Source organism: Ostrinia furnacalis, unplaced genomic scaffold (assembly GCF_004193835.3).
Source record: "Ostrinia furnacalis isolate ACB-3 unplaced genomic scaffold, ASM419383v2 OfSCF4948, whole genome shotgun sequence".
NCBI classification, from domain to species: domain Eukaryota; kingdom Metazoa; phylum Arthropoda; class Insecta; order Lepidoptera; family Crambidae; genus Ostrinia; species Ostrinia furnacalis.
The window spans coordinates 1-16,805 of NW_021135187.1; the positions used below are offsets into that span (position 1 = coordinate 1).

Consider the following 16,805-nt stretch of genomic DNA (forward strand, 5'->3'; position numbering starts at 1 on the left):
TATAATACTAAATTAGACGTTTTGAAGTTCCGTTAAAAATAACGAGTTCGGGAAATAACGAATGGCAAGTAATACAATAATAAACGATTACTAATAAGGTGAAACTCTGTCCACTTGGAGGTTCTTTATCAGATTCCTAACGACAACACATCTGCTGAACAGCTAGGCCTCCCCCAATGATTTTCATAATGGCCGGTTGGTAGCGGCCTGCATCCAGCGCCTTCCTTTACCACCTTTTGTATTGGTTTATTGTTGGTGTTGGAGGAAGATGCACTTTATTAATACAGCAGATTTTGCATTATTTAATCAAATACTTTATCACTTATACTACCTATTTATACTACTATTACTATTTAACCGACTTCAACAAAAGGAGGAGGTTCTTATTTGTTTCCAATTTGGTTAGGACAATATAGGTTTGAATTATGTTCTCTATTTTTTCTGAAAAAGAGGCATGAACACGTCAAAACACATGGGTTTCTAGTGAAAAAATATTATTTAAAAGGCCCATCACACATTACACACACATAATTTATGATTTTATACTATCACGTGACCAATAGAAAAAACAAAAATCAAAAATATTTATTCAGTTTAGACCACAAGTGGCACTTATGAACGGCAAAAATTCTCACTTTTGTTATACTAGACATTTTCTGTATTTCTTTCACGCACCCAGCCTTTGTATTGTACCGTTTACATTATAGTATGTGATTCGTCTTCAAAAGAAGACGTTAAAATTAAAGTACTCATTTGCATTACATCCAGGCAGGAGCATACATTTTATATTATCTACTTACCTGAAAACCATTCCGGAAAAGTGTGTGTGATGGCCTTTATAGATCACCTTCGACAAAATTTGCATAACGCATGACGTTGAAACTAAAGTAAAACAACTTAATTTTCAATTGTTTCAAACAATTACAATCAACGTTAATGCTCACCTTTTCACAAACGTATTAATTAATTTCTTTGTAATCAATATTTTCTTACGCAGTGTACACAAACTATCAAGGTGAAATTCTGTAAACGAATTTCGATCTTATGAGTTAGGAGTTTGGTTTTATATTGTCTTGATAGAGTTGTACAGAGGGCGTGAAAAATGTCAACAATAAAATTTGTTTGATCAAGTGTGTGATGGTTTATTGTGACAAAAATGTATAAATAGGATAAAAAAAAGACGCTGTCGTGTATAGTATATACCGAATTGGTCATATAAAGACCAGCAAAATGCTGCCTTTCGTTTTGGTATCGCTCTTAGTGTCGGTAAGTACATTTTTATGTGATTTTTCTGTGGAAATTGATTAGGTTTATTAATTTTGTAAATTGGTGCTATAATTTGACCAAAAAATATGTAACATGGACAATTTGTATCCGTATCGCTTAGTTACCAACATTGAAACAAGATTATTTGCCTTTATTAATTAATTTTAAAATGTGATAGTGAAAAAATAGAACAATTTCAAAAAGGTAATCTTTTTTGGCTGTCCCAAAATCAGGTCATTATTATTTTATGAGCAATGAAGTCTAATTAAATATTGAATGTTTAAAAAAAAATATATTACAGTCCTAAACTCTACAGGCCTCTCCAAATTGCTATTCTGAAAAGTACCTTAGTACGAGATTATCTTATCTGTGTTACGAATATAGTAGATTAAAAACATCTATTTTATAAGCAACAGCCAGGGCTCAAATCCAAAACAGATTTATTGGATAATTTTGTATAATATCAGCTCGTTTCCATTAAATTTTAATGTCGGATGAAAATCATCGATGGTTTGAAAAAAGCTTCATTTATTTATTTATAATTTTAATTGAGAAATTAATTGGTTAGATTAGACTGTAATCTAATCATTACAGTTATCATTAGAGCTTAAAATAGAATCCCGTATTGTTAAAAAAAATATTTTGTGCAATAAAAAAATAAAACATTTCAAATAGGTAATAAAATTGATTGCACAGGTTATTTACTCAACATTAAACATTGTGTAAAAAAATTAGTAACGACCGACCTCTACCTCACACGATTTTTATTCGGATTAACTTTGGCTAGTGGATCCTCAATCTGTCGGGACGTCATTGGTACCGTGCGAATGACAGCTCTGTTATGACGTCAATAAAATAGGACCTCAAGGGGAAAATAGTGGGAGTTATGCCAGGTTGGAATTTCTCTGGTTAAATTCTATTTTATTTATTATTTTTTCGATAAATCATCTTTCTTGTTTGCCAGTGACAATAATTTAAACAGGACCGTAAAAAAATGGTCGGTTACGACATCTTCAATACTCAACTGAGCGTTATAATGATAAAGACTAAATTATTTCAAACTTTTTATTTTTATCAAACGTTAAGTAAATACAAATGCTAGTTTTTCCAGTATGTTTTGCTTCATAAAGCTCCGGTACTTTTGAAGATATAGAAGAATTTCTAACCAACCCTTTTTCTTTGCGGTCCATTCTAGGTATTATTTTTCGCAGTCATAATAAGTACTATAATTATTATAATTAAAATTTTGCTGCAAGCGTAAATTAATACGCAGAACAATCAATATTATATTCGGTCAATAACAGTAAATCAGATCCTCGTGGGAAACGAAAACTTTCCAAATTGCTCCCAATTGAAAACTACGATGAATTAATATCCCAATTAATGAAAACTGTATCTAATTAAGATATTTAAAACTTTATGTAGGTATGGTATGAAAATGTTATGTGTATAAATAATCAATTACAGTTAATGTTTCATTTTCCGTAGCCTTCCTTTCGTTATGAAAGAAAAACTAAAATAGTTTTAATACAAAATAATACACAACTTAGTCAATTTGTCGATAGGAAATAAATTCTTAGAAGGTTAATTAAAATTCCCGGATTGTGTAAAAAGGGAAAAGTTTGCATTAATAATGAATACTTAGTTCAGTAAAAGCCATCCATATTACATTCTCTAGGGCATGATGCATCTATTAATTAATTAATTTCACTAATGTATTGCTTTAGATTTTAATCCCATGTGTATTTGAGTATGGCTCTCCGGTCTTTATATAAATTACAAATTCATAGTTATGAAGAAAAGTTCCAGTAAGCTATAAATAAACTAAGTAGTGTCAAATAATAGGAGCTTCTATTACAATTATAATTCAAAACTATGTATGTTTAATGACAAGTCTAGTCCTTTGAAAACTTACATACTTCAATTTCGAAACTGACCCAGCAGTAATAAGATTTGAAATGTGAAATAATAATCTTAAATGTAACAAATATCAAAATTAAATCGGAGAAGTAATAAAAAAGTTCTTTCAGCTTCTTCAATGGCTCTAGAAGTTTTTGGTTATTATATTTTTATGTAAATTTCGGCAGATGCTGAAAAATTATTATCGGAAGTTATATTGTACCTACCAAATGAAAATACGGAACATAAAATATTTAAAATATACTTGTAGTTTCTATGACGCGCTATAACTGCGTGAATATTTTAAGAGAGCTTTATCTTTTTTTTGTTGTCTGTATTAGTTACTTACTGTATCTTATGTTGATAGCTCATTCAATAAATAAATGAAACATGGTAGAGATTGTGTCAATGCCCCTTTGTTCAGATTTATTTCACTCATAGTAACTGGGTAGGGGAGAATGGGTACGGTTGTAACAGGGTACGGTTGTAACAACTCCACTGTAGCTCAGTAGTTGAGTGAGGGGCACAAAGAGTAGAGCATGCGAGTGACAGGCTGTATAACATTCAGATATCAGATAACATTCGAATTGTTACAACTGAACCCAGTTTACCCTATAGTTGTAGCTTCATTTGTAGTACCTCTATCTATGTACGAGTAGGTACTTGTTGTGTGCATCAATACATACCTATTTATTTATCCATGTTTTTTAATTACAGGGCGCGTTCGCGCTGCCAGCCGTGTCAGTCTCCCAGTACAACTACAACGAGATCGCTCCAGTTGCTGACAATGGAAAACTAGTCTCTAGGTCAGTATTGAACAATTGCCTTTGTTTAAGAAAGAAAGAAAAAAAGTATTTTTTATTCGATGCTAGTACAAAACAAAGTAACTAAAACTAAGCAATGAATAAGGTACAAGCATCAGGATGGTATAAGGACGACAGAGAGCGCGTCATGACCACATGTATTCTGCGGATGCCAGTTGTGAAAAAAACAACTCATTTACTACTTACTTTATCTGCGATGTTGATGGCCGCTGGGGCAGAAAAGTACTCGAAAGGCGCCCAGGAGCCGGAAGACGTATAGGCGGGTCTTCCATTAGGTAAAACGACGATCTGGTGAAGGTAGATACGGGCAGCGCTGGACCGATCGTTAAGGAAGTCCTTGGGAAGGCCTTTTTCAACAGTTGACGCATTAGACTGAATCATCATCATCATCATCATCATCATTTCAGTCATAGGACGTCCACTGCTGAACATAGGCCTCCCCCAATGATTTCCACAATGACCGGTTGGTGGCGGCCTGCATCCAGCGCCTTCCCGCTACCATTATTAGGCTGAAATGAATGAACGAATGCGATTGAAATTACACAAGTTTTCTATCCACAGCTACTTAAGCAGTAACGCATTCGACCTGGTCGACGGTGGCGACACCAACATCTACATCCTGACCATCCAGCAGATCATCAACGACCTGTCCAACCAGCCCGACCCTCGTAGCCAGGCTCTGGCCGTCGCCCAGGCCATCGCCGTCGTCGGAGAACTCGCCAGCGGTATCCCAGGGGACGCCTGTGACGCCTCCGCTGTAAGTACCAAAGAAATGTCAACGACTTTTTGTTTTAAAAAATGTTTAAAAATAAATGGACAATTTGTTTTTTGAGAAGCCTTGCACATTAACAGTCCGTAATATTTTGCAGTTAACAATTGTCTAACTGCGCAGGAGGTGCCTGGATGTGGCAGGACTTTGTTGAAAACCTTGGGGAAGGCCTTTGTCCAGCAGTGGACGTCTTTCGGCTGAAACGCCGACATCGTCACCGATGTTCCAAAAATGAACGTATTTAATTTGATTTGATTTTGTAGCTGATATCCCTGTTTTTTATTCCAGTTCGTCAACGCCTACGCCAACGCCGTCCGTTCAGGCAACAACGCTGGTCTTCGCGCCGCTCTGAACCGCTACCTCGGTCGCCTGGCCGCTGACATCGACCGCATCGCTCAACTCGCCGTCAACCCAAATGCTCTCCGTTCAGCCGTAAGTATCATTAATTTACCATTGTCTTTTTTTGATGGTCCAATTTCCTTGAACAGGTACTGGGGTTGAAGGAAGACCGCTCTAGACGTCAGATAGCAAAGGGTGTAAATGCTACAAGATACCTTTTAAAAAAGTGAACACTAAATTAAAGATGTCGAAGATAAACTACAAAAGACTATCTTGGTCCACCATAATTTAATGGCTTTATAGTGAAATAAAATGTAGCTAGTACCCACTTTGGTTTGAATTAGCATGACACTGAATGAATAGCGTGCTTCGGGCTATTGAATCATGCCAGAAGTAGGTAATATTCTTAAATACTAAGTATTATGCAATAATATAGCAACGCAAAAACCTAACATCAAAGTAATGTTATTGTTGTAAGCCATGTCTATTTTAAAAGAAAATATCAATCAATAATATGCTTGTATAGGTAAGTCTCGTATCTACAGAAGTGAATTCGGAAGATGTCTCTCATAACAACGGTTATGTAGAGCGAATGATAATAGTTACATTCGCAGGAAAAATAGAAGAAAACGATGATTTTCATAAAACACTGCCCGTGCGGACTCACATCTAGTATTAACGACCGGCCATGCATTTGGTCTGTCTGCCACCATAAATCATGCTCTAGTTCAGACCATATTGCTCAAATAGATACCTCAAAAACGAATGCATCCTAAGCATTGTATTGTATTCGTACGATTTATACGATAAGTTTGTGATTTAACAAACAACCGCCTATACTTTTACCCCCTAACATGTAAAAATAAAACAATTTTAAAATGCCATTTTAACTTTTTGCCCATTTTGAGTCCATTTTAAATTTGAATATTTTCTGAGTAACAAGTGTTGTTCTAATTCATGTTAGTGCCTTTTTACTGTAATGCGGATTTCTGCACGCGAGCGGATCTGGTCCGCATGCGGGCTGCCCCTTATTTTCATACATGTTTTTCCGTTCCGCGTGCGTGTAGCGTGCGGACCAGTGGCCTAATTCACGTATTTTGACAGTCAAGATCTCGCTGACGTTTTGAAGACGTCCTATTAAAAAACAATTCTAAATCCGTTATTAAGGGTCATTTCGATACAACGATTACTCGATAGGGTCGCAACTCAGCGATTTGTTGTCGTTGAAGTTTTGTTACGTGAATAAGGCTACAGATCCGCATGCGTGCTGAAATCCGCATCACAGGACAAAGACACTAGTGCGGCATCTATTCTGCTGCAATATCTGTGTATAGAAGCAATCTATCATCAAGCTAGAGCAAATTGCCCTAACATTGTCTCTGGCCAAACTATTCGACCATTCTTCGACTGGTATTGATATTAATGATTTTTCTCTCACGTTGCCAATGATTAATCGAGTTTAGCAATAGATCTGCAGAACTATGGTTATTTATCATGTTTTATCCAAGCTTAAAATTGGTTTGGACGTAAAACTTCAAATAAATCCAACACATTTCCAATCGTCTGCGAAAATAAGGTTTTTATCCATAAAGGAAGTTTCAAATACAGTAACATTTATGTTGCCTTTTTTCAAGATCCATTAAATGACTCACGCCCGTATTCACAAACGATACTTGTTTAAGTGAAGCAGCAAATCGAACGCATAGCGTTGAATAGAGCTCTGGGATTGGTTCTTGTGTCACCCTGTGCGCCCACGCGCACTGTGACTTTTAATCGAAACTAACTTTGGATCGAATTTACTAAGGTGGGAATAGAACCCGCGACCTTTCGCTTGCCGGACGACTGCTCTTCCATCTGACCTACGACCAAAAGTGTTGAGGCACTAGGTTATTTTTATTCGCGAAACTGGAAACCAGAACACTCATTTTACTATAAAGAATATCCACTTAGCTGCTCATAATCATTTTTTTATTCTTTTTTCTGAATAAGTGTAGGCAAGTGTCAGTCTTCGCCCTTCTTAGTTTTAACTTGCAAGTTTTAACATTTTATTACGGTTCCAGGTCGGACCAAGAGGCAACTGCGCCGGAGGAGGCAGGACCTACCAATTCGAAGCAGCTTGGGCAGCTATCAACAACGGCTCCAACGGGTATGTAAATCAATAAAAAGTGTTGACTAAAATGGTTCACTAATTAAGGTTTCGAATCAGTTTGAATAGAATAAATATTAAAATTACATAATTAATATGTAGGTAGGTACAATTAATAAATTGCATAAACAATACATTATTGTTTATGGAATAAATGACTATGACTATGAAACGATGTACCTAATATTATAGGTTTTCCATGCGGGAATATAGGTACACTTACTCTTGGTCATAAAAGGAATTACTTATTCAAAAATGTATTACTAATAAAGCGTGGGCCGTGCCCACCCCAGAATGGTCCAGTGCCCACCCCCGTATCTAGCCAATGGCACAATGGGCACAATTGGCAATTTTGAAAACTGAACGTTTAACTTTTTTTATTCAATACCAGAACCACCAGAACTTCAAAATCTTTTGAAAAAGGTGCGATTAATCTAGGCCTACGTTCCGAAGTAGGTTTAGAATATGTTCAAATCTGTTCCAGACTCATCAACGAGGAATACTGCGCCGCTAAGCGTCTGTACAGCGCTTTCAACGCTCGCAGCAACAACGTTGGCGCCGCCGTGTCGGCTGCCGCTGCCGCTCCAGTCGCCAGGGCTGTGCAACAGGCCCTCAACCCACTGTCAAACGTGAGTGCAGCGATTTCAGCCGTAGTGCATAATGATGATGATTCATCCGACCAATTTCGGCCATGGCAACTTCGACTCTTAACTTGGCGACCCTGGTGCGCCCGGAGATGGCCTACGCAGCCGATCTTCGCGGCAAACCCCCTCGCACATTGAGGGCATCTGAGAACGCCGCCAACAAATGTGCGTAATAGTTTGGTGGTTGATGGGATTCGTCCATACAACAAATCCCCGCAGTACTTAATGATGATGTCGATCCAACCGATTTCGGCCATGGCGACTTCGAATCCTGTCTTGGCGACCCTGGTGCGCCCGAAGATGGCTTACGTAGCCGATCTTCGCACATTGAGGACATCTGAGAACGCCGCCAACAAATGTGCATAATATAGTACGAGAGGGGATCGCAGAATACCCTACGTCACTTGATACTAAGATAAGCAGGCACACATTTAGAAAAGTTGGGATAAGCTTAGAATAGTCCAGTGGTTGATGAGATTCCAACTAATATTGATTGATGAAACAATATAGGTTTAATGCTGCCTTATCCGACGGTATTTAACCAACAGATAGGTCATAGCACACTTGTCTTATTAACCAGGAAAGGGATCTACATCGTATCGCCTTTCACCGCTACGCGAGGCGTTTACGTTACGGTGCGGATAAGTGTGCATTACAGTACGAAGTTTCATACAAAGAATACTGTCCGGGTTGATAAGTCTGCTTCGTTAAAAACAGTTCCCAAAACCACCTAGCCTAGAATGTGCGCCACAAAAAAAAATATCGAGGCATTTTATCGCTTTAGCACGAAGGCTGCGTTTCCACCAGATATTATGTGCGTGGATGCATACCGAGGGATGTGTCTGTAAAGAACCAATAGAATCGCTTCATTTACCTCGGTTAATGAAGCGACTACTGGTGGAAACGCAGTCTAAGCCCATACCATGTCGTGTAAAATTTTATCATGGCGCGCGTCCTAGCCCGGGTGGTTAATAATCTACTACCGGGTAAGCTGTTCAAGGCAAAGATTGTAACTGTTTGTTTGATGTGTTACAGTTCTTGAGAGTTGTCGCCAGTGGGGCCAACCCATCCTCCCAGGCTGCCGCCGCCAAGGCCGCCCTCCTCCGAGCGGGTGCCAGCATCCAGCTGTAAATAAAAACAGACCAATATAGCATCTATATACCTATACCCGAACCACCCGAACTGAACATCTAAAGATGACTTAACTCCATCTTTAGACACGGTCATATCATATTGTATTTATGCGATTATAAAAACAAACCTTTGGAATAAATAGGATTTATATTTTTATGTAAATATACGTTTATACAAACAACCACGACCTGGCTTTCATTTGGTTAACGACTGCGATTTTTATTGAATAAAGATGTATCCATATGTCTATTGCAATTTGTGTTTTAATTTAAATTTTACCTTTCATCATCATCATCATTTCAGCCATAGGACGTCCACTGCTGAACATAGGTCTCCCCCAATGACTTCCACATCGCACGGTTGGTAGCGACCAGCGCCTTCCTGCTACCTTGATAATTTTACCTTTGCCCGCGGCTTTTTGTCTGTCACAGAAAAGCTTTTTCTAAAACCGGCATAAAAACTACCCTATGTCCTTTTCCGGGATTCTAACTATCTCTATACCAAATTTCATCAAAATCGGTTCGGTGGTTTAAGCATAACAGGCAGACTGACAGTTACTTTCAGATATTAATATTAGTAGGGATGATAATGTTCGTATACATATACTTGTATGCAGAAATATTATGAGGAATATTATAATAAACAAGGATAGGCTGAAATAAATTATTTTCCTGTAACATTCAGTTATTCAATATATTTAGATCGGTATGTTTGTGCGCAGGAAGGTTTTTGTATGGTTTTAATTATTTAATTTTGTTCATCATGAAACTGCTGATTCTCGTGTTAGTGATCAGTGCATATGGAGAATCGTTCAAAGGTGATAACCGCGGTTTTAATAATACATACAATATTAATAAGCTAAGCTAAAACTGTAAAAGAAAGAAATTTTGTTAAAATATTTGTGACGGTCAAAAAAGAATTAATCGAGATAATCTTTCAATATCCCGAAAAATGTGCGATGTGGAAGTCATTGGAGGAGGTCTATGTTCAGCAGTGGACGTCCTGTGGCTGAAATGATGATGATGATGATCCCGAAAGAAAAAACTCAATCAAGCATCAAATAGTCAGTTTACCCATAGACCTTTAGAGTAGGCGCACACCGTTGATTTTTCGTCAGCCGATAGTTTAGTCGGGCAGTTGATCAGTATGGGCACGTATGGGAGTGCGCACACTACGCCGATTCGATTTGGCCGATTCTTCATACAAATTAAAATCGGGCACAACTATCGGCCAACTAAAAATCAACGGTGTGCGCCTACTCTTATACCCGTTTTAGGCACTCAGGGCAAAACGCGTTTTAACATTTTTGATATTTTGTATTAAACATATTTTTTTTATTTTAATATTGATTTGATAAAGTATGTAAACAAAAGTCATATATTTTATAATCTGTTTTTAGTTCATGCGACAAATACTACTATAACATTGGTAAAGAACTACAAGAAAGATCCAACACTAAATGACAAATTCGAGAAAATCGCAACCAGAATGGGGTTTCAGGTTCATGTGAGCTTTACACCGCCTTACTACGAAAATCCAATAAAACACACTCTACGTGCTGCCAGAAATTTTCAGTAAGTATATTTTTTTGCTTTTTTTAACCAAGCCCCAGTTTCCCACTGGGTACTCTGGGAAGGTGCCCAACTTCTGCTCTTTAAAAAAAATTGCAATACCTACCTAACAGTTGTAATTAAACGCTAAAAAGTTCTTTAATGTATATTATATGGCGATTTTCCTTTAATTTTAAAGGAAAAGGGATTGATCCTAAAATAACCAGAGCCCCAGTAGACCCAGCTTGTCACTATTACCAGTATGCAGTTAGAAAATACTTGAACAGAGCCCCGATTACGCTAAAACAGTTGACGTCAGCTGTTTTGACCAATCGTATCGCAGAATCGAAGAAGCGCGTCTGTATTGGAGACGTTAAAAATTAGCGTAATCGGGGCTCAGGTTGATTCAAAACGGGATAGGGTAGGGCCAGTTGGTGGTCTCTCCCAAAAGGATGGCTGCCCTATAAAACTTGACGAAAGCTACAAGTTAGTATCCTGGGGTAGCTCGCCCAGGGAAAACAATTCTCACCCGTAACTGCAGGTCTTATTCTAGGTTCCATTACACCTTGGATTTTTTTTTCTTTTTTCAGCCAAATGACGTCCACCGCTGGACAAAGGCCTCCCCCAAGGTTTTCCACAATGAACGGTCCTGTGCTGCCCGCATCCAGGCTCTTCCCGCGACCTTTACCAGATCGTCGGTCCACCTAGTAGGAGGCCTGCCCACGCTACGTCTTCCAGCCCGTGGTCGCCACTCGAGAACTTTCGACCCCAATGGCCATCGTCTCTACGAGCTATGTGCCCCGCCCACTGCCACTTGATTTTAGCAATTCTGCGAGCTATGTCGGTTACTTTGGTTCTCCTGCGGATCTCCTCATTTCTGATTCGATCACGCAGGGAAACTCCGAGCATAGCCCGCTCCATCGCCCTTGGATTTAAGAAGTATAAAATATCTTTTCTTTTTCAGAAATGTAATCATGCTAAAAGTGCCCATCAAAAAAATACACGAATTTCTAGAAGACTTCGTCTTTTCTAATTTGATGTGTAGCACAGATTGTGACGAAAACTCAACCCTAACATACACTCACCTAATAAGTGACACGATTCCTTTTAATTACGGAAGTTTATTCCAAGTAATTGACCACGAACCATTCAAATACTACAGTGAAATTATTATCTGTCTGCCACGCAATACACCAAATTTCAGCATCTATAAAACATACCTGAAAACCTATGGTTGGGATGTCGACATTCGTAAAGATTGTGAAGCGAATATAATGCCGCAAAATCATACACTTGCAATGATTACATACGAAGCTCCCAATACTGATTTATTTCTACCAGCAATATTTTATCACACTCCTTATATGTTACCTGAAGTGATGGACAGATTTCCAAATTCTCTAAGTCTGTCCACCGATTGGGCACCTCTTAAGTATGCCTTTGTAGAATTCTTGAAGAAGATGAACTGGCAACGAGTGGCCGTCGTGTCCGATGACGCGGTATACAGCGAGGCCTTTGCAGACGAACTGACGTCACTATTCACGATGGAAGGGTTAATATTCACCGATCAAAGATGCAGTAAAACTTGCAACTTTGTTAAAGTAAGGTTTTCACTGAATATAAAAAAGACAACAATTAAAAATAATGTTCCATTCTAAAGCCGTGTCTCCAGCCCGTGTTTTTCCCTACACAATCAACAAAAATAATATGTCAACATAAACATTTTTGTAGGTAACTAATTTTGTTGAATGTTGATTTTTGTTGATTGTGTAGGGCAAAATACGCGCTGGACACCCGGCTTAATCTCAACATTATGTAAATTCAATCTTTGCTTGACCTTATTAACCTACATAATTTTATCTAAGTATAAAAATTGTCTAACGATACATTAAAGTTATAATTTATCATTACAGTCGCTGATATTACTGAAAAATGCTGATGCCAAAGTAATAATTTTGAACGTAGACAAAGAAAATGCCCGTCAATTAGTGAGTGCTATAACCAGACTACAGTTAAGGGGAGTGCTATGGATCGTAAGAGACTGGCCTTTTGAACAAGTTTCACTGGTAAGTAAAAGACCTACTCTGACCTTGCAAAGATTTATGTCTTCATCAATAGACAAAGTACTAACTTAAATAACACACATTTGGAGGACTAGTGCTTACACTCATTTGGGGAGCGCATCTTAAAAAGCATAATAAAAGATCATAGCACACTTACCTATCAACCCGAAAAGGAATTAACACCGTATCCAGGAGAATCAACACCGTTCCAACCGCGAGGAGAGGCGATGTTACGGTGCGAATAAGTGTGCGTTGCAGTACAGAGTATAAAAACAAAGAGTACTGACCGGACCGACTCGAGTTGATACGGTTACGAACCCTTTCCGGGTTGATAAGTGTGCTATACGTCCTAAAATTGTTTTATTCTAGTTCAAAAACATCATGTTTTTAATATTTCCAACCGATTAGTTTCAGGGGATGACTGAAGTGTACTCGATAACTTTATCGCCTGGCTATAACAAGACAGAAGATTACCACCCTTACTTAAGCAGCATAAATAAAGGTATACAAATAATCGACCGCATTTACAAAAATGTTTTGGGTGATAAGGAAACGTTTCTAAAGTAAGCTAATGATTTAAAAACATTTTAGACGACAACTGTTTTGATTATGGTCGTTTTAATGCATGCTAAGGACCGCATACCTACCTACGTCTAGCATATAACTCAGTCAGTGCCTGAGGTATGGTTCACAATTTTATGTTGACATACACAGAACACTAAGTACTAGTATACTACTTCGTAGAGGCAGTTCGAAGTTTTTATGAAAGATTCGTTTTAATGTTTGATTTGGAGTCGATCTCAGACTACAGCTACAGATCTTTACGACAGACAGGCCCCTCTTTCCCACTGGGCACTTTGGGCACGTGCCCAGGGCCCCGCGACCGAGGGGGGCCCCCATCTGCTAATAAGACCTTTTTCCAGATGATAAGGGCCTAGGATTGCCAGGTTTTTTATGTGGTTGCCGCGCCAGGCGAAAATCGAGCTACAGAATAATATCAAGCGCACGCACCTATAATTAAGGGCCTGGGACCTGGCAACCCTATAATTAAGGGCCCCCCTTAATCCTTAAATGCCCAGGGCCCCTAGTAGGTTAAAGACGGCCCTGACGACAGACTACGCCCTGCGGTCTGCTTCTACAATCTATGCTTACTACAACTATAAAATTCTTGCAGGGAACTTTCAAAAGCAGTCAGACCCAAGGACTACAAAACCTATGCTTACGTCATGCTTTTCCGTGACAACCCAGCTCCTTCTGTAGTGGCCAGCATGATAATTGAAGAAGACCGTGTGAAAATAATGAGGTTTAGCGACGTGTATGGCGGTGCCGTGCCTTCTGACCTCAAAGAGGCTTGCATCGTGAGGAGTTACGATTATTTCCAACCCTGCAACCACTTGAAGCTTCTCTTATTGGTGCTCGTCTGGATAGCGTTTGCGTTGGCTGTCCTTCTCATCATCGTGTGTTTCAATAAGTACCGCCGAAAACGCTATAATAGGCTGTCATAGATCCTTAGGAAGTCGCCGCACTTGACGGTAATGTTGTCGCGGATCTTCGGCAAAGCTAGTTATTACAAATCGTAGAGACCGATCATCCGCGTAGTGTGCCCGTTTTGCTTAGTTATAAGCAATTACTTATATTGGCGGAAGATCCGCAAAGACATATCCGTCAAGTGTGGCGACTCCCTTATGGTGCGTCCAGACTGGGCGAACGGGCTTGCGCGGCACGCTGGTCATGCTACTCACGCTGCTCTTGAGTGAGCAGGATGTTGAGTTTGCGCGAGCCCGTGCGCCCAGTCTGGACGCACCATTACTGTTTCGAGTCTTTCGATCTCTGAACAATATTTTCATGGAGACAAAATCTGATCTCTTTTAAGACCCTTTTTAAAGACTAAGTTATTGTACTGCGTTTTATTTAAAAAAAATAAAAACTTATAATCATCCAAGATTTTTAATTAGCTCCTTCAAATATTTAATGTCTTTCTTATCATGGATCTCATCGTCATCAAAATCTGGTGGTGCGGTGGTCCGAGTGACCGTCGTCGGTCCTGGCAGGTCCATGATGAAAGAACGAATCTGAAAAATAGTTACCTGGTTAACAAAAGATTAGGTTTTGCTCGTGTATGTTACAATTCAAGAGGTATGGATAGTTCATCTTCGTTTGTGGTGTGGAATATCATCATCATCATCATCATTTCAGCCATAGGACGTCCACTGCTGAACATAGGCCTCCCCCAATGCTTTCCATGTTAATCGATTGGTAGCGGCCTGCGTCCAGCGCTTCTCTGCTACCTTTACACATTTATACAGGGTGGAAACGATAAGTGATCTCACTCGATTATTTCTAAACTATACAAGATATCAAAATACTGATTACTGATCCTAAAAGGCCTATTATATTAAATCTGTAGAATATTTAATAAATTTTCACTATTTAAGAAAAATTTCCATCAAGATTAATTAGTTTTAGCCCTACATAGGCTTAACTGAAAACTTTTCCAATGCGTACTCTTGACCCGATGTGTGGGTAAAATTACGCAAGTCTTAGGGTAAAGTTACGCACGCGGGGTAAACGTACGCATTCAGATTTCTAAGAGAATACAATTAAGATTGGCAATAATCAATATTTATTTAATCTTGTAAACAACATTTTAAGAACTTTAACATAAAAAAAATAAGAACTCTTTGTATTATACAGCATGGAATTTTGTAATGCCACCTGGAGGGAAAGTACTCTTAATATTGTAGATAGAAAATTTTACTCAAATAAAACTTTCCTTAATTTTTTAAAACAAAGAGAACTCCATTCAAAGATTTTTGAAAATTTTACGAAAATTCACTATCATACCATACAATTTTTTGTAAATAATTAAAATAATTTAAGATTTCATGGTTTTCCTTTCATTTAATTTAACCAAGTTTGTTAGAGAGATTTCATCCATAAACCATAACCCTAACGATCGATGCAATAAAAATACAGGCTGTAATTTTTATCAAATTTTAGTTGGTTCGATTACTAAGAGTACTTTCCCTCCAGGTGGCATTATAAAATTCCATCCTGTATCTATTATAATGTGAATCTTGTCTTAAATTATTTATATTGGCAATAGTCCCACTTTGAGATCAAAATAATTGGCCTTCATTATTTGGTCATCTGAGATGAGATGAGGATCCTTCCTTATGTAATTTCTCGGCATTTTAGTGTAGGTATTCTGAAAGATTGAACAATTTTTGATATTTTTATTTCATTTGGGGTATAAGTACGCAACGGGGGTAAACGTACGCGTGCGTACTATTAATCTCGTACTCTTACCCCAATCGGCAAATATACCAAATAATCAGTCACAACACACACGTTAAATACTTTTTACGAAAATGATAAACTTAGGTCAAAACTACATTAAATGAACAATAGAAATATAGTATANAAAGAGCTATCCATTTAACTACAGCACACTTTTCCGTGGCATAAAAATTAAACGAAATAAGCGTGCTACAAGTATTCGGTGACGTGTCGCGACCAGTACTTAGATTGCGTCGGCGCGGCACGTGGCTCCTAAACGGCGACAGTAGCGCCACTCTATTTTACAAACACAGACCTCGGCTCCTCCACCCCTGTCGGAGATCGGACCACCGCGTACTTTTACCCACCGCGTGCTGTTACCCCGAATGACTCTAATAGGTTACAGAAATAACTGGATCTATCTGAAAATTCAATGTTTTCAGCCTCCATACTAAATGTATGCCACTGTGCCAACCACACAATATTAGAGTGATAATTTTTTTAGTTTTAAATAATAAACAAATTAACTTGTAAATTGCATTTTTAATTAAAATTATTCATGGAAAACATTGGTTTTAGGCTTTACTTGCTATAATATTATCAAGACATGAGTGGCATCATGACTGTGGCAGTACTAAATGTATGGAAGCTGGAAACATTGGATTTTCGAATAGATCAAATTTATTTTATAACTTATTATTGATACTATTGGATAGAGCTCGTAAAGCACTTTCAGGATCAGTAACCAGTTTTTAGATATCTTGTATACACACACCGGCAGATTTAGCGGAACGCAAAAAAAAGTATGAAAATAAGGAAAATTACTACTGATCTATGAAATATTTATTATACAAAATAAAGAGATAATTAAAATAAAATAAAATAACATATA

At 38.1% G+C, this 16,805-nt stretch overlaps 2 protein-coding genes across 4 annotated transcripts; both read left to right on the top strand.

The window, feature by feature from the left end:
- Positions 1-1,179: 1,179 nt before the first annotated feature.
- Fib-l (silk fibroin light chain) lies at positions 1,180-9,276 on the top strand. Its single transcript, XM_028315024.1, has 7 exons — positions 1,180-1,266; positions 3,883-3,971; positions 4,551-4,746; positions 5,047-5,190; positions 7,158-7,243; positions 7,728-7,872; positions 8,923-9,276. The coding sequence occupies exons 1-7, from the start codon at positions 1,231-1,233 to the stop codon at positions 9,016-9,018; spliced, it is 792 nt and encodes a 263-aa protein (XP_028170825.1). The 5' UTR covers positions 1,180-1,230; the 3' UTR covers positions 9,019-9,276.
- A 446-nt stretch (positions 9,277-9,722) lies between these two features.
- Positions 9,723-14,545, top strand: LOC114360338 (uncharacterized). 3 transcript variants are annotated; one of them, XR_003656509.1, is made up of 7 exons: positions 9,723-9,838; positions 10,421-10,595; positions 11,536-12,172; positions 12,485-12,637; positions 13,043-13,197; positions 13,809-14,303; positions 14,428-14,545. XR_003656509.1 is itself a non-coding variant. In XM_028315021.1 (6 exons), the coding sequence occupies exons 1-6, from the start codon at positions 9,784-9,786 to the stop codon at positions 14,137-14,139; spliced, it is 1,506 nt and encodes a 501-aa protein (XP_028170822.1). In that variant the 5' UTR covers positions 9,723-9,783; the 3' UTR covers positions 14,140-14,545. The 3 variants fall into 3 exon arrangements, 2 of the variants coding, with proteins under 2 accessions (XP_028170822.1, XP_028170824.1); XM_028315021.1 differs by having other exon boundaries at positions 13,809-14,545; XM_028315023.1 differs by having other exon boundaries at positions 13,043-13,136; positions 13,809-14,545.
- The last annotated feature ends 2,260 nt before the right edge of the window (positions 14,546-16,805 follow it).